The sequence below is a fragment of the Amaranthus tricolor genome, chromosome 1 (genome assembly GCF_026212465.1).
Source record: "Amaranthus tricolor cultivar Red isolate AtriRed21 chromosome 1, ASM2621246v1, whole genome shotgun sequence".
Lineage (NCBI taxonomy): Eukaryota > Viridiplantae > Streptophyta > Magnoliopsida > Caryophyllales > Amaranthaceae > Amaranthus > Amaranthus tricolor.
Window position 1 is genome coordinate 37,841,307 of NC_080047.1, and position 18,468 is coordinate 37,859,774.

Here is an 18,468-nt window from a genome sequence, read left to right on the forward strand (position 1 = left end):
AATTTATTGTATTTTATTGGTTAATTGTGTTAAATAAGCAAAGTATTATCTTATTTAATTGGGAAAAAAAAAATAATACTCTCTCAATGAATTCTTTATAAAATGAAAAATGCATGTTTATATATAAATTTTTGCTCACGTCCCTTAGAAATTTGAGACGATCATGGTTGGTGACAATTTCTTCAAAAAATACTCTGCTATTCAACATGTTTTTCCATCACTTTTGGACTCTATTAATCATTTATTTTTAATATACTTTTATTCTTAGTCTATAAGTTAAAATATAGCCAGATGAATCTTGTTTTGATTCATTTTAATGTAAATTTTATAAATATTAACTTTTAATAAATTATAATTATGTATAATTAGATATATTTTAAATTGAAAATACATTAACTAGAGTCTTAAAAAGCAAATAAAATACATGCTTCCTTTGTTCTTATTTACTTGCACCGAAATATTTTTTGCGCATTTTAATGCATTTGTTGAATTGTTTTATAACTTGAGTATAAATGACTCAAAATTTTAAAAATTTGATATTATGAAAATACGCAGAAAAGATGGATAAAAAAAATCTCACATGGCTATATTTTTTCTCGTATGATAGCCGCAATACGCAAAATACTTCAAATAACAAATAATACAAAAGTTAGTTTTATTTCTAAGTAAAAAAGAACATAGGAAATATAATGAGTAAAGAGACTATTAGTCAAGTACTTCCTCCGTTCCATTATATTTGTTACAATTGACTTTGAACGCAATTTAATGTGTTTTTTTTATTATTTGTATATTAAACTATACACATCTAAAAATTATAAAAAGTTAATATTTTGAAAGTAATTAAATAATTCAAATAAAATCTCACTTAACTATATTTTTTTTATATATATTAGCCGAAATATATAAAATAAATTTAAATAATAAATAATATCAAAAATTATTATGCAGCGAGTATTTGAACGCACGAGTACGAATTGAAGCGTTAGGCCACTAGTTGAAGACAATTTCTTCTAAAAAAAATAAGTTAAGAGACAAAATTAAGATACGAGGAATAAGATAAAACCCAAAAAAAATTAAACAAAGTGGAATAATAATCCAAATATTTATTCAACAATAAATCATCACACTGACACGTTCCCCTCACTCTTCATCTACCCTATAAAATCCCCCGCACCCTTCTCTGTACCTGCCAAACACCTCTTTCCATCTCACACACAAAATACACACCAAGTACTCCACTCCTACCAGTACAATCTCCACTTGAGGGCCCCACCTAACAATTCTAAAAAAAAATAATAATAAAAAAATTCATAGATCAGGTAACCACCTCCATGGACAGAGGAGTAGCCGTCGGTGAACCATGGCGACCCGACCCGACAGTGAGATCCGATTTGTTTAAACCTCCTGAAACTCCGAAAGAGCCCATGGAGTTTCTCTCACGGTCTTGGAGTGTGTCAGCTCTAGAAGTTTCTAAAGCGCTTACTCCTTCTAAACTGATTTTTCCTAAGGGTATGATTGGCGTCGGGGGTAGTGGTAGTGGTGGTGGTGATGGGCCCATTTTAGAAGATGTTGCGGAGGAAGTGGCGGCGGTTGTAAGCGGAAATCCGTTCTCATTCGCTTCTTCTGAAACTTCTCAGCTTATTATGGAGCGTATTATGTCACAATCTGTAAGATGTTTTTGTTTTTGTTGTAAGGTTGTTTTCTTCAGGTGTTTCGGGTTTCAATTGCAGAAATGAACTGGGGTTTTGATCAATTTAGGAAATTATTCATGGGTTTTGTAGTATTGTAGAATTGGGCAAATGGGTTCTTTTCAAAAAGAATAAACCAAATATTTTTTCATAAAACAAGCCAAAATTTTTAATGCTAAACTTTTTCCCATTTGTTTTTTTATTCTTAATTTATAATTTAAAATAAAGTGAGAATTATTAATATTAACTCTTTATTATATTTAGTTATATTCTGTTAGAATTATCAGGACATCATTGTATATGTTGGCATACATGCTCAAATGAAATGAGATTAAGCTCACTTTTTTTTTTGGTTGTTTAATTGTAATTTTTCCATTCATATCACCTATTTATTTTCATTTTAATATTTTAATAATAATTATAATTTTTATGTATTTTTCATATTTCTTATAATCTTCACTCGTTAACTTTATAAAATCATTTTTTAATTAGTTGTTGTTTTTATATTTTTTTTCCATTAATTTTTTTTAATATTTGTGGTTCTTATTTTTCTTCTTTTAAATTTATTATTTAATAAAATAATATTTCACCATTTAAAAGATTTTATTTTTTAAATTTCGGTTAACATTATTTATGGGAATTTCATCAGGAAAATAGGGAGTAGTCATTTTACAGTATTTAGCTTATTTTAAAGAAATTAGATTGTTGAATGTTAAACCGTCTAATTCTAGTTTTAGTTTAATTATTTATTTATAAGCCTTTATATTTCAAATAAATGGGGTTTGAATGAGAAAAATATAATGTTTTTTTTATTTACAATTTATAGTAATTTTTTTAAAAATTTTAAAATGATTATTTTATAATCTTAAAATAATTAATTAGAAAAATTACTTATTATTTATAAGCCTTGTTTTGGGTTTAAGCTTGAAGTTGAAGCTGTGGTGTTGTAGTTTTTATGAAAGATTTGATTCTACCAACTCAACTCTCTAGAAGGAATATTATAATTTACTTTTTGTCTTTATCCAAGTAGTACTTGCGTTTTAAGCTTAATCTTATACTCCTGATAAAGTGGGAATGTATTGGATTACAGGATTAGTCTGTCCAAATCTAATTACTGTTTTTTTATTTGTCAAATATAATAATATTTTCTATTTCTACATTTTTTTCATTAATACAATTTGATATTACCATTCATCGATCTATTTGAAATAATATAATAATATATTAATGTGGGATTTTATATATGGAGTACTTTTTAATTAAAAATTAAAAACTTGTAATTAAAATTATTCAAACTTTTAAGTTTGCATTGAAATCTGTTGAAAAAAGTAAATGGCAAGAATAAATAAAAATGAAAAAATACTAATTTCACAAAATATTGTGAAAGATGCGCATTAAGTATTTTGTTTTTAGATGTCTCTTTGAAAGTCGGTCTATTATAACAATAATTCTACTATTTTTTACTTTTTTAATTTTAATGTAATAACTACACTTCAAAAATTTTAATATTTGTAAGAGTAGATCATGATAATAGTTTTTGTGCATAACACAGCAAGAGGTATCTCCGCGCACATCTGGTCGGCTTTCGCATAGTAGTGGCCCACTCAATGGCTCCTTAACCGATAGTCCTCCGGTGTCTCCCTCCGAAATGGACGATGTCAAGGTATTTTTTTTTCTCCTTATTTTAATTTATTAGAATTAATTGTGTGTTTTCATGAATTTTGTTGCATTTTTATTGTTAATTTATTTAAATGTTGTGTTTGTGTTTTATATATCCCTTACAAATCACCACATGATGGCAAGTTGGGCCGAACATGCATTTTAAATAACAATTTAATATTTTTGTTATATAAAATAGAATAATTAATGAATTATCGTCTATTAAGTTTGATACTTTTGCGAATTACAACCTTAATGTTTATTTTTTTTGCAAATTACAACCACCAAAGTAATAAAGTCTGACATTTAGGCAAAATCATAGAATTCTGGCCATTTTAGTATACGAAATTTTAGATTAAGTGGTTAGAATTCTTTAATTTGGTTTGAACAATATAGACTTCAATACTTTGGTAGCGTAATTGGCAAAAAATAAACATTAAACTGTAATTCGCAAAAGTTTTAAATTTTAAGACAATAATTTATAAATTATTCTATAAAATAAAAGGAAAAATTACCTTAAATAATACAATCTTTTACTGATTTTCCTACAATGATACGAATTTTTTATTAACCTTGAATTATACGACCTTTAAGGTAAGTTTTCCGCTAATATCCATTTTAACTTATTACCAATATTACCGATCAATTGTATCCAAAAAAATAAATTAGATTTAAATTAAAAAAATCTCACCCCTCCCCTTCTCTCATGTGCACCACCCATCTCAACACCCTTGCACAACCCTACCTATCCTCCCACTACCAGCCCACCATTTCCGGCTACCCACCACAACCCACATCCAGATCCCACCAGACACCACCACTCTTTCAACAATACACCTACAATTAAATGGAAAGAACGCAATTCATATAACAAACTGGATCAAAAACCTAAACAAAAATAAAACAATTTTAATCATACCCAACAACCCAAATCAAGAAAAAGCATTGAAATTTCCACAAAGCAAAATGAACCCACTTCAGAAAAGCTAGAAAAATCAAATGGGTAATCAAAGTTCAGACCTTTTATCCATGGCAACTCATAATTTTCGATGTAAGCATTCTAAGTAACTTCAGTAGATTGTGGGTCATGGGTAAGAGTAAAAGTTGCAGATGAAGCGGTAACATAGAGATATTTAATGGGTCTATGGCTAGAAAAACTCCCACCAATTTTGACATCCCTAGAAGAGAAATTAAGTGAAAATGGTGAAAAATTTCACTTGATTTAAATTTGGAAATGGGTTTTCTAAAAGGTTGATGAAAGAGTGGTTCTAGAGTAAAGGAGGACATAATTTTCAGTGATCAAGGAGAATGGCACAGAAAAGATGAAAGGAGGACATAATTTCCAAATTTCACCCAATAAAAAATGAAAAAAATACATAATTTTTAGTGATCAAGGAGAATTGCATTTTTAATTGTTTGTATTTTCTTTTTTGCAAGTTGATCTACTATTGTAGGTTTCCAATGGGTTAAGAATGTTGGAGGGAAATGCGTATTAAAGTTAGCATTATTTAGGGTTAATCAAAAGTTCGTATTATTATATGAAAATTAGTGAAAGGTTGTATTATTGATGAAGCGGATTATGGCCCAGGCAATTTTGAGCTTACATGCTCCGATTAAGATATTAAGTTTTTAATACTCTAATTTTTTATAATATAAATAATAACAAAAATACACTTGTGAAAATTATTGGAGTATGAGTTGATATGAGCGTGAAAAAGGGTAGGGAGGGTTCTAAAAAGTAAACAGAAGAGCGCAGAGGTTGTGTCTAGTGGTCTGTCCGGGGTTATAAGCACGAAGACTGAACCGATAAGAGGAGGACGATTCTTTGTGATCTTTGCCCTTTCTTTTTTTTTTTTTTTTTGCCTTTTTCTTTCTTAGGACTATATCCCATCTTAAAATAATTAAAATTTTTCCGGGAGTGAAAATTATTATACTCTCCAATTCATACTACTTTTCTTTTTATGAGTTTTTAAATATTTTTATTTTGGTTTTTATTTTTTGGTGATATTTGTATTTTAAGAAATGTCCCTTTTATTTATCTTAATTAATTCTTATCTATATATATTTTCTACATTTTATTTTATCTACACAGTTTAATTATTCTATTTGTTGGATTTTTTAATGTATAATCAAGTGAATTTTATTTAACTCATTTTAATATTAGTTTTATTAATATTTGCTTTTAATATTTTTTTATTATGCACATATTTAGTATTGAATATGTGTAACAACAAATGAACTAAAAGTAAAATAAGACAATAACAATAAATAAGAGAGGGTATGATAAGAATTTTTTTTGTTGTCTCATTATATTTGCCACATAAGTATTTGATTGAAAAACAAAAAAGAAAACAATAAATATTGTTGAGTAGTAGGAGAAAAAATTTGTGAATAAAATTAAATTGAATGTTAAATGTGTGGATGTGATAAAGAAATATTTAAATTGTATGAATTATAGTGAAAGATAGTTAAAAAGTATGAATGTGATTAAAAGTAATTAATGTATTTATTTCAAATATATAAATAATATAAAATGAGAGGAACAACTCAACATGAATCATAATACAAAACGAGAGAGATTTTTAAAGAGTATAAATTATGCATATAATCTTGTAAGAGAAGATTTCTTTGAGAGACAATCTCTAATTGGATCAGTCTATAAAAATTAATATAAAATAAAAATAGGTATTAACTTTAGTGAGTTGGGCTTGACAAATGTCTACGGAAAAAAAATGGATTAAAAAAGTGAAATATATTTTGGTTTTATAGTGGTTGTAAAAGAAAAAGTGGGTTTGTGTTGCACCCTTCCTACAAACTTAATGATTTGTTGGTTTCAAAACTGTAATAATCAAGGTAAACCGTCAGTTTTCTTTTTTACTTTTGTAAATTTTCCCATTTGCTCTGCAAAAAGTGAAGTATTATTCATGACATTAATGAACATAGGAAACGCAAATAGTTTCAACTTTCACCGTTGAAGTAATTTCTTTTTGGTACTTCATCAAACTTATGTTATAGCCTTTTTTATTGAAAAATATTTAATTGATTTGATGGGTAAATAATTTAGTACTAATAGTCAATTGACAAATTAAATTTTACTTTTGTATTCAAATATTTTTTTACGCTTTTTTCAATCGTTTATATTTTGAGTTATATACACTAAAAATTATAAAAATTTGATATTATAAAACTATGCGTCGACACGAATTAAACAAGATTTCACGTGATTATGTTTTTTTTTCCGTATACTAGCCGCAATATGCAAAATAAGAAATTGTTGAAATGGGCTTAGGTGGGACTAAGAAAATGGAGGAAGTATTTCATCTGTGAGTTAGATTTCACTATTTTTTGATATCTATTAGTAATGAGTAATTTATCCGTTGTGTAGATATAAGTAAACTTTTTTATTTGTTCACTCCGGGGGAAAATTAGTACTTCACTTTATGAATTGGTATCAACAATGAACAATGTATTCGGAATCTTTATTAAGATTAAATTGTGGATAAGTGGGATTGGGAATAATTACTCCTAATTATCTTTTAATTGTAAATAAAAGAGACTGAGATTGTGGATAAAAATAAAGAAATTGTAGTGTGGATAAAAATATGCATATTAGATTAGGAAATAAATAAATTGGTGGATTTAATCAAACAAAAAATATAGTAATATAAGCACAATAGTCAGTATCAGTTTAAGTAATCTTTAGAGGTTATAACTTATATATTTAGCCCAAAATTAGAATCAATGTTTTAGACTATTAAATATCTAATAATTATGAATGTTTTAACTTTACTTAGTCTCAATAGTAAAATAGAAGTATAAAGTATTTGTTGTTGATGGGTAAGATTTTACTATTTATTAATGTCCACTTCCTCCGTTTTAATTAGTTACATTAGAAAAATTGACACTATTTATTCATCACTCTTAATTTGTAATTAGTTTTTAATTTATAAGTTAAAATATAATCAAGTGAGATTTTGTTTGATTCGTCTCATTGCAAAGATTATTAATATCAAATTTTATAATTTTTTATAATACATAATTAGAGATATTAAAGATTGAATTAGTACATTAAACTGTATAAAAAAGCAAACGTTGCTAAATATTGAGATATATTAGATAAATTATTTAAAGATATAAATAGGAAAAAAGCAAAGTCACCATCGGATGAAACAACCAAAAACAAAGAAGAAAGACGTAGGACATTGGGCATTAAATTCCATTGGGGTATGTGATAAGCGTGTTTTTGAGTGATTTCAATTTCAATTTCAATACTGAAAATCTCACATTTATATTTGTAATAAATTGAAAAGAATGTTGTGACCACTTTTTTTTATTTTATTTTTATTTTTAATTTTCTTTTTTTTTTTTGATGATTATTATTATGATGACCTCGAGACATGCATTATTGAGATGACAATCCACTTGGCATACCCATTTATTAGACTTATTGTTTAGTTGATGACTTGATGCAATGAAACACAAACACTAACACTGTACACATCCCTGATTTTTAGAGTTTCTGTGCTAAACCTCATTCAAAGCTGGGAGTGGGACCCTTAGCTAAAACCTTACACTGAATACTCCTTAACCCATTTTTTTTTATTTTAGGAAAAACTTGTACTAAATCTCCTTTTATAATACTTTATTTGTTCCACGATGCTCAGCAACATTTGAATAGTAACACTATTCATTTTAAATCTTGTTTCCCGCTCATGTATAAGAAATAATATAAACATGTTAGATTTTATTTTATCCTTCTTAAAACATATTTTTTTAATATATTATTTTTCTTTTTTCGATTAGTCAAAATAAAGGTTTTTTAATATCATTGAATTACATGCAAAAAGAAATAATGTAACAAGTATTGGATTAACAAAAGTAATTTTTTTTCGATAGATCATTCTTAATATAATCGTTTATTTACTATTGATTTTTTTATAAATAAATGAAATTAATATTATATTTCCTCCGTTTTGTTTTGAAGTCATATATTTCGGTATCATGGCTCATTCATGATTTAAATTGAAAAAAATTTATGAATGAAATCTTTGAAAATACTCGTTATAGAAATGTGGACTATTAATAGTAACTTAAGGAAGTATGTGCGGTGTTAATTTGAAATGAAAATGGTCATATAAGTTAAAAAATATGTATAAGGTGACTTGTTTTTTGAAACAAATTATCATAATTCTCAATGAACATTTAATAAAAAACAAATGTTTGATCATGAAATTATATAAACTAATATTAATCATCCGATTCGGGTTAAATGCAGTATGGTCGCCTAAACAACCACTCAAATTCACAGTATCGATCAATTATCAATCCTACAGCAGTAACCCATCCGGCTGCCACAGGGAAGACTGTTGGGAGATGGCTTAAAGACCGGAGAGAAAAAAAGAAGGAAGAAACGAGAGCTCATAATGCTCAGCTACACGCTGCAGTTTCTGTGGCAGGTGTCGCAGCAGCTATTGCTGCAATGGCAGCTGCAACTGCTGCAACGTCAGGTAGTCGTAAGGACCAAGAAGCTGCACGGACTGATATGGCTGTTGCGTCTGCCGCTACCCTTGTGGCTGCTCAATGTGTCGAGGCTGCTGAAGCCATGGGTGCCGACAGGGAGCATTTAGCTTCTGTTGTTAGCTCTGCGGTTAATGTTGGATCGGCTGGTGATATCATGACGTTAACTGCTGCTGCTGCCACTGGTAATTATTTTTTTGCTTTGTATGTTCATGCATCAAGTGATTCTCTAATCTTCTCGCGAAACGCAAATCGGAAAAAACAAATTATGGTCGGTTTTGGGCTATGCAAATTTGAGCAAATCACGAATTCAAAAAGCGAATTTTATAACACCGATCGCATCATTCGGGCAGTATTTTTCCTAAATTCAAGTAGTATGGTACCATTATTTTTATGAAATTTGGTAATGTTAACAACATTTTGCAGCGTTGCGTGGAGCTGCCACACTGAAAGCGAGGGCATTAAAGGATGTGTGGAATATTGCAGCCGTGATACCAGCCGAGAAAGGGATCACTGAAAGCAATGGCAGCAATGGTTCCAGTGGCAGTCACAGTGGTGAACTGTTGCCTGAGGAGAATTTCCTAGGGATCTGCAGCCGAGAGCTACTTGCTCGAGGCTCTGAGCTTTTGAAACGCACTCGGAAAGGTATATGCTGCTTGCTATTTCGTTAACTATTTTGTTGGCTTTAAATCTCACAACTTCACCAAATCTTAATCAGTTATACATTTTACTAAGTTCCCTTTTCTCATCCATAATACAGGCGATCTTCACTGGAAAATAGTGTCCGTTTACATCAATAGACTTAACCAGGTACGTTCTTTTATTAACAATGACTGTTAGAGTATGTAGCATATTATGAAGCTCAACCATCAGCTTATACTTTTGATTGAGTTGGTTCATTGACATGGCATCAAAGCCTCATTTAAAGTGGAATATTTAGCGTTATGTATGAGGAGGGCCTGTGCTGCATCCACACTTCTAGTACAAAGGCTCTCATATAAGGGAGCGTGTTAAAGTATATAACGTATCATAGGGTTTTAACCATTAGCTGAATCTTTTGGTTGAGTTGGTTCCTCCATAATGATGACCTAGTCAAACAGACGCCTTAAAGTTCAAACCCGACATTTTATTTACAAATTGTTGCACTAGATTGTCTCTAATATCTTACAAGAAAATCCATAAGAAAAGTTAAGGATAGTGATTAGTTGATAATTCAGGATTTGATTAGGTACATCATGTATCTTGAGAATAATCTTTATCTTTATATAATCCACAAAAGCTTTTAAAGTAAAAAGTAAAAGCATATACAGTTGATCAAAGATGAATCCGCCATCATGACTATCATAAAAAAAATTTGAAACATTCTTTATAAATCTGATTGCAGGTTATACTAAAGATGAAGAGTAGGCACGTTGCTGGGACCATCACTAAGAAGAAAAAGAGTAAGTTTTCATTTGCTTTTGTCTCACTTTCATAATGTGAAACAAAGGGTTTTAAGTGTGGGTCTAAACTGAAGCCATCATCTCTTTTCATTGGGATCTTAAAAAGGTTGTTTTGATGAGGTTGTAAATATCAAAAGACACCCTCTTAATCTTGGATTCTTTTTTTCCTTTTTAGGTTTTCTTAAGGTGTTCACAATCATAAATTTTTTATTGGGCCGGTAGACAACAAAACCCGTATAAGAGGAGAGTTGGCTGCATATAAGTCCCAATAAGGTTCCATCCTAACACTAATTGGTAATAGGAAGAGTAGTTTATCATGTTTATATGTTAGTCAACCTCTTTCTAATTATTCGATGTGGAATCACATATTATTATTTTTCAACACATGATGTAAGTCGGTATTGCAGCGAGTCTTGTTCACAAGACTTGAGTTGGTGAAGGGAAAATAACGACAAGTCTTGCATACAATATTGATAAATGAAACCTTTTGTTAGACTCTTGAAGTGGGGGAAATTTCTAAATTTTTCGCAATTATTGATAAATAAAGCTAAGTCCAAACTGAGTTTAGGGATAAAGTGTATGAATTTGGACAAGTATATAAAATTAGTTGATGTTTGATGTGTAAGATTGGAGTTTGAGTCATGGGATATTTACACCTTAATCTATTCTTTTGTGTAGATATTGTAATTGAAGTCATCAAAGATATGCCAGCTTGGCCTGGTCGCCATTTGTTGGAGGGCGGAGATTACAGGAGATATTTCGGATTGAAAACGCTCTTGCGTGGTGTTGTAGAATTTGAATGCCGCGACCAAAGGGAATACGAGATTTGGACTGAAGGAGTCTCGAGGCTACTTGCTCTTTCCGCCGAAAAGAACAATAGGCAAAGGATCTAGGAGACTTAGTACTACCAATATATTTTTGGGATTAATGTGTTTAATGGGTTAATGCATTTGATCTTTGTACCGTTGTAGTATATGATGGTTTTTTTGTTTTTTTTTTTTTTTTTTTTGCAAGGTAATGACTTGGGAAGATGGGTATAGTGGAAGAAAAAAAAAAGAATGTAGGACATTGGTAACAACTAAGAACCATATGTTTTAAAATTGGTGGGGGAATGGTTTTTGGGCTTTGTTTGAAAGTAAATTTCTTATGTATCCTATGTAAAAAGTAACAATTAAAGAAGCAAAAGATTATGTAATGGGCTGTTTTTTAGTCTCTTTAATCTTTATTGCTGCTAATATAAAATATAAATTATTGTATAAGACGGTTTTACTAAGAGATATGTTTATGCATAAGTTAAATAGTAGTTTATTTCATGCATATTATGAAAATATAAACCTTTGTTTGAAGTTGTCTTATTGAAAAACGATTTCTCGTAAGAGTAGCTCATTGTGTAAAATATTGTATTATTTTTGTGTTGTGGGGTTAATTTCTAATTGAACCAAAGTTGTTCTAATAACACATTGAGGAGAGAAAAGGAGGATCTTGGACTAGGGCAGTCAAAAAAGAGAAAAGCTATTGATCCCATTATTTGTTGTAAAGAAGAGACAAAGTATATTATGTAACCATATTCTTTATGCTTTTCCTTCAAGATTTTAAAAGTTATATCAAATTTATAGAAAGAATATAAGGTACAAAGGGAGCCCTCATAAGTGAAAAAGCATAAAATCACCTAAAATACAATTTCTCAATCATATGTAATTTGTTATATATTTTTTAATTTAATCATAGACTATACTATATTAAAAAGTGTTTGCCAAATGAAATTTATTTAATAGCTAAAGAAAAAAATATGGCATTTGATCTTCACAGATATCTCTACCATTAAAATACTATTGACTAGCATTTATATATTTAGATTCAGTAAATTAGAAACTATAATGTATGGCATAGTATATTGTCATTAATTTTCAAAATTATAGAGTTAATTTATACATAAAACTATTAAATTGAGTGTTTTTACAGCATAATATCTTTGACTTTATTTTTTAATATCTTATATTTATACATATCGATGTTAAAAAAATCGTACATTGCATGGGTTTCTACACTTGTTCTATTTATTTATGTTGCATTTGACTTTACACTTTTTTTCATAACTTTTTTAAGCAAGTTTTGTGTGAGATAGACCTATACGATCAACTTATTTATGTAATTAACTATTTTAAAATTATAAGTGGTCAATTTATGATTGAGTGATCACTTTATAAGACTATAAAAATTGATCATTTTGCAATTGTAAGTGATCACTTTATTAAGGTTATAATTAACTACTTTAAGATTATACGTGATCACTTCTAGGAAGGGTTTCTCCCTTTTCATTCTTCTATTTATTATTATTATTATTACTGTTGTTGTTATAATAATAATACTCCCTTTATTTTCTAATGTTTTTCTCATTTTTTTGCACAGTTTTCAAAGTAAATTTTGAGTTTTAATATCTCTAAATACGCATAATAAAAAATTATAAATGATAAAAAAAATATACATTAAGACGAATATAACGAGATCTCACATGAATATATTTTATCATCTATATATGTCTTAAAAATCTTAATCAAGTTCTATTTCCAAAATAGAATATTCTAAATAGGAAGAACATTAGAAATCGAAAGGAATATAATAATAATAATAATAATAATAATAATAATAGTTATTATTATTATTATTATTATTATTATTATTATTATTATTATTATTATTATTATTATTATTATATGATTTATGATAAGATTTTATTCCAACACATTAAAATCAACCTTGCTTCCATAGACTTTTTTTTATTGATGTTACTCCTAATCTAGTAATCTGAACCTAATCCTGTAATTGAGGAAAATACTCCAAGATATGAAAGTGTCCTAATTTAGCACAGTTGCTTAGGAACAAAATTAAAGGAGGTCATTATTTTGGTCTTCATTTGCATGCTTGGAAGAAACACACATTAAGGACAACTTTTTTTTTCCACTTGAGCAGTTTTGGATCATCAGAAATAGAGATCCAACTTATTTCTGTTACTCTCAATTTATATTATAGTCTTATTTTATTTGCATTAACTCTATTTTTAAACAATTGCCCACCACTTTCTTTCAATCTCATCCATGCATTTTAACTCTGTTTTAATGTCATTCACATAATTTATTATCTCTCTTCATATTAAATTCTATTCAGGTGAAGTTGGATTGCTTTATTGTTGTAGTACATCCCTTTCTAGCTAGATATCCAACCTGATAAAGATCAAATAACTTGTTAGTGCAAGAGTCAAATTACCTAGTATAGAGGGTCATCTCAACTATATATTAGCTCACTCCATGGCATGAATATTAGAGGGAGATGATGGATATGCATAGGGTCATGAGTACTAGAGGTTTGAGTCTTTGTACGAAGCAAACACACAATAGGTTATGTATGCGCACTGCTCGTCCTAGCAGCGTGAGTGCTTATTTGAGCAATTCAGTGCATGGATGCACTGACACGATTTTTCTTTTGCTGAATTTTATGTGATATATATTATCCATTGGTGAATATTTCTTGACTGATTTTGTGGATTATTTAAGAGGCCAAAATTAGTAAATATGCAATATGGTGGCAAATACCTAATAGAGAGAAAATAGAGTTTTGGAAAGCCTTTGAGTTTCTTTCATATATTAGAGTGAAAACTTTGACTTCTAAAGAGTGAGTTTTTTCTTTGTGAGTGATGTTACATTGATGTATTGTTGAATAGTAGATGAAATATATATTTTTTTGAAGGAAATGTGTCCAAAACACTAGTAAAACTTGTGTTCTTGCTTGTTTGATTTCTTACTTAGTTTGTCTGATTACTTTATTGTTTGTGCTCTATTTTTCTTTCTTGTCCACCTTCTTATTCACCATTCTGCTATATCCGAATAATTTATCTAAAAGGATAAAATAATACATTTTCGTTCCTTTGAAATTGCTACTAATAATGACATCTTCTAACAATCTGAAACGAACAAGTAAATATATTATTTAAGTCCTTTAAACGGAAATAATGTGGTTAGCTTTCCGCATTCTCTAGTTGATCTAAACAAAGCAATATAGGCTATAATAATTTATAGTACATGATGATATGAATATGCAAATCTTAAGACTAAAAGTAAAGCTATAAACTTATTATTAGACCAATATAATTATTACTATTATTATAATCTTAATTAACGTATAATCCAAAATATACGGCTCCTAAAGCTTGAGGCCATAGTTTTGTATACTTCATATAGGAGTAATTAATTAAACTCTTAACACTACTACCCACCTAAGTCCCCAATTTGCATTTAAAACTTGGTAGCTGTCTCATCACTTACTGCTAGTGCTGGGGTACCTCTACTGGATAAGTAACGGCTCCACACTTCTGTATTACCAATTTAATTATATCAGCCACTCGTTTTTCCTTTTAACATCAAACACAAATTATACCCGTTCTCCTAAAAGAGAGTAAAGAGAGATGTACGCAGTCAAAAACCCTCCAATTGATACCTCCGTAAAGTAAAGATCAAACCCTAAACGATTATAAATGAAAAGATGGATATTTAATAATAAACTATAGAGAGATTAAATTCTGTGAATGAAATTAAATAAAAATTAAAATATATGGGATATGAATGAGATTTTAAAAAGTTGTAGGTTTATTATCAAAAATATAAATAATGCAAAATAAGGACTACCCAAAATGAAAAATAATATTAGCTAAATGAGAGCAACGGAGGAAATTGTTTCATTATGTATACTTGGTACGTACTTATATTAAGATTTTAACACTTATTTTAAATAAAAAAATAAAATTCTAAAAATAACTTTTTCCATATATTCATCCTATATCTTTTTAGTATGACAAACATTCCATGTAAACACAAATCTTGCAACTATTATTCTTGTTTTTGTTGATACTCCACTTAGTTTGTGATTTAAGGCCTTATTCTAAGTTTAATTCTGAAAATGATCATGTCTAACTTGCTTTTAAACTCACTACTCCCTATAGTTAATCCAAAATGTTCATCATATAAACCATAAATACTATTAAAATAATTAAAAAATAATAAATGTTACATTTTAAGATGTCTGGCAGAAAATTGAATGTTCATCATATAAACTATAAATACTATTAAAATAATTAAAAAATAATAATATTACATTTTAAGATGTCTGGCAGAAGATTGAATTTTATTGGTTGAACTTTGACAATTAAATAGATTAAGTTTTTTAAAAAAGTTTACTATTTCAAATCTTTATATACAAAGAATCTAAAGCATTAACTTCTACTACATAATAAGGCATAAAAATATAATTAAGAAATTATTAAATGATCATGCAATATAAATATGTACATTGTATATATAATCTATTTTTAAAAGTGTAAATAAATTCAAATATGAAAGCTTATTATTTTATTATATATAAATCATTACAAAATGAGAAAAATGTCTTAATTAATAATGATGATCGATCTAATTTTAAAGACTAATTAAATGAGAACATTTCAATGAAGCATGTCTAATATATGCAATTCAGATTCAGCCCGTCTTGTATTTGACCTTCTCATAGTGATACGGTTTTAAAAAAAGTAGTTCATAAGCTAAAAGTTTTTATTATTAGGCTATTTTATCCAAGTATGAGACATATCTCATACAATAATTTGTGATTCAAATTTTATTTTTTAAAAAATAAGATAAGGTATCAATCTATTAAAAAGTACATAAATTCAAATTGAAAGATAAATTATTTTATAAGTCAATAATTATAAAATACTCCATCCGTTACTTTTAATTTGTTCACTTTACTTTTTCACGTATTCAATGCAAATTTTGTGCCTCGATATCTCAAAGTACGTGTAATAAAAAATTGTAAAAATTACATATTAAAATTCTTTGCATCAAGATAAATCTAACAAGATACCACATGAATATATTTTGTTTTGAATATATACTTCAAAAATTAAATTTAAATTTCTCTTTCATAAAGTGGAAAAGGAACGGAGAGAGTAGGATAAACATCTCAACCTATTGATTACTGATCTAAATTAAAGACTAATTAAATGCAAACAATTGAATTATATAATAGCAAAAATTATTATGAATAATCCAACCTATTTTTAACTACTTGTCAATAATCCCATCTTTTGAAAAATTTTAATAATCAAATATTTGCTTTCAGTTTGTTGCCAATAAACCCTTTAGAAAATGACCTGTTATATCAGGTTACATCTCATCTTCTCCTTCTTTATGATAATCCAACCTATTTCTCATTATCTGTCAATAATCCATCTTTTAATTTTTTTTTTAATAATCCAACCTTTGTTTTTATTTTGTTGTCAATGGACCCCTCAAGAAGCTAAATACTCAATTTTTCTTTGCCACTAGTTTATAATAATCCAACATATCTCAACCACACATGTTAAGTCTCATTTAATTTTTTCAACACATTTTCTCTTCAATTATTTTCAAAAAGTCCACAATTTTTAAAATACTCAAATTCTTTTTGCCACTGATTAAAAGGGATATTTTAGGGAAGTGAAAAACTTACGACTTATTAATTTTTTATAATTATAATTATATTGATTACAAAACTTTAACGTGTAAATTTCAACTTGATAAAGATAATATATAACGGGATGGTGGGTACCCGACTCAATGAATTTTGTGGCCCAAGACCCAACCCGGTTAAGGCGGATCGGGTACTCGACCCAAATTATATTTAAAAAAAAAAATTGACCCGCCATTTACGATGTGGGTCAGCGGGTCGGCGAGTCAGGTCAAACGGGTCTAATTTTTTAACACCCCTAGTTGAAGGGATATGTATGTAAAGACAATTACTATTTATGCAATGATCAATTTCATAAGCTTGGAAAGTAATAGCAATTTCATTTAGCTTTTTGAAGGGTCCATTGGCAACAAACAAAAAGTAAAAAGTATTATTGAACAAAATTTTAAAGGTGGGATTATTGGCAGATAATAGAAAATAGATTGGATTATTATAAAGAAGGAAGAAGATGAAAGGTAACCTGATATAGCAGGTCATTTCTTTGAAGGGTCTATTGGCAACAAATTGAAAGTAAATGTTGGATTATTAAAAACTTTTCAAAAAGTGGGATTATTGGCAGGTAATTGAAAATAGGTTAGATTATTCATAATAATTTTTCCTATATAATAAATGCAAATATAGCGTTTTTAAAACGCCAAGTGATTTGGTATAATTATTATAAAATTTATTTGGTATAATTATCAATCATAAAATAAAATTCAAATATAGTGTTAAATATAATAAAAACTATACAAATTATTCAATAAAATACAAAATCTCATAATTTATTTGTTTTGGGACCAAGGTCCCAATTATAATTGGGCCTCACAACTTAGTCAAAGAAAGCCTATGATTTGGTCAAGCTAAGTCAATGAATCATTCAAGCCTAATTTCAGATCATGTATCATACCATTATTAGTTTGTAGAGCAGATGTAATTAGTTTCATTATCAATAAATATCCAACTACTATAACACCATCAAAAATTCATGACTTAAGTCTTTTAGAAGTGACAATAACAATTCATTACAAGTTTTCCCAATTTATCTCTTAAGTCATTTAACTTTCACTTATATTTATATGTAGACTCTATCTAACTTAAGCATTGGAGGGGCTTTTTCGGGCGTCGTCTCGGGTTAATAGCCTTTGTTCGTTTTGTAGGTTTATTCGAAGATCTTCAATCACATTCAACTTCAAAGAATTAGATTGGGCTAACCTGTATTTGGACACGTGGATGTAAACAAATTATAACTAAATTTAGTCAGAAATAATATTGATATAAATTTTTGAGACAAATAATAGAATTATATAACAAATACAAATATAGAGTAAATTGCAAGTGATTTGGTATAATTATCAATCTAAAAGTTTGTCAAAGCTTATTAGTACAATGTGTACAAGTTCATATTGCATTTTTTCAGAGTTACAACGAGAAGAGTTTGCAAGTATTGTGATAAAGATACAAACTCATGCACTAGCGAGTAGCGACGATAATATTGTGCATAAGGTGATGAGTTTGTAAAACAAATATTATTTTAGGGAAATTTTATGTGGTAATCTTGAGGTTTTTAATTTTTTATGTGGTAATTAAAACTTTTTAAAAATCCATGCAGTAACCCTGAGGTTTACCAA

General features: G+C 28.4%; 1 protein-coding gene across 1 annotated transcript; it reads left to right on the plus strand.

The window, feature by feature from the left end:
* Positions 1-1,102: 1,102 nt before the first annotated feature.
* LOC130816795 (VAN3-binding protein-like) lies at positions 1,103-11,518 on the plus strand. Its single transcript, XM_057682872.1, has 7 exons — positions 1,103-1,667; positions 3,241-3,351; positions 8,623-9,049; positions 9,291-9,509; positions 9,625-9,674; positions 10,249-10,306; positions 10,985-11,518. Exons 1-7 carry the CDS (start codon positions 1,332-1,334, stop codon positions 11,197-11,199), a joined length of 1,416 nt encoding a protein of 471 aa, XP_057538855.1. The 5' UTR covers positions 1,103-1,331; the 3' UTR covers positions 11,200-11,518.
* The last annotated feature ends 6,950 nt before the right edge of the window (positions 11,519-18,468 follow it).

Coding starts and splice junctions, on each gene's coding strand:
- LOC130816795 (XM_057682872.1), top strand. CDS start 1,332: ATGGACAGAGGAGTAGCCGTCGGTGAACCATGGCGACCCGACCCGACA. Junction 1,668..3,240: donor AGCGTATTATGTCACAATCT/GTAAGATGTTTT, acceptor TGCATAACACAG/CAAGAGGTATCTCCGCGCAC. Junction 9,510..9,624: donor TTTGAAACGCACTCGGAAAG/GTATATGCTGCT, acceptor TCCATAATACAG/GCGATCTTCACTGGAAAATA.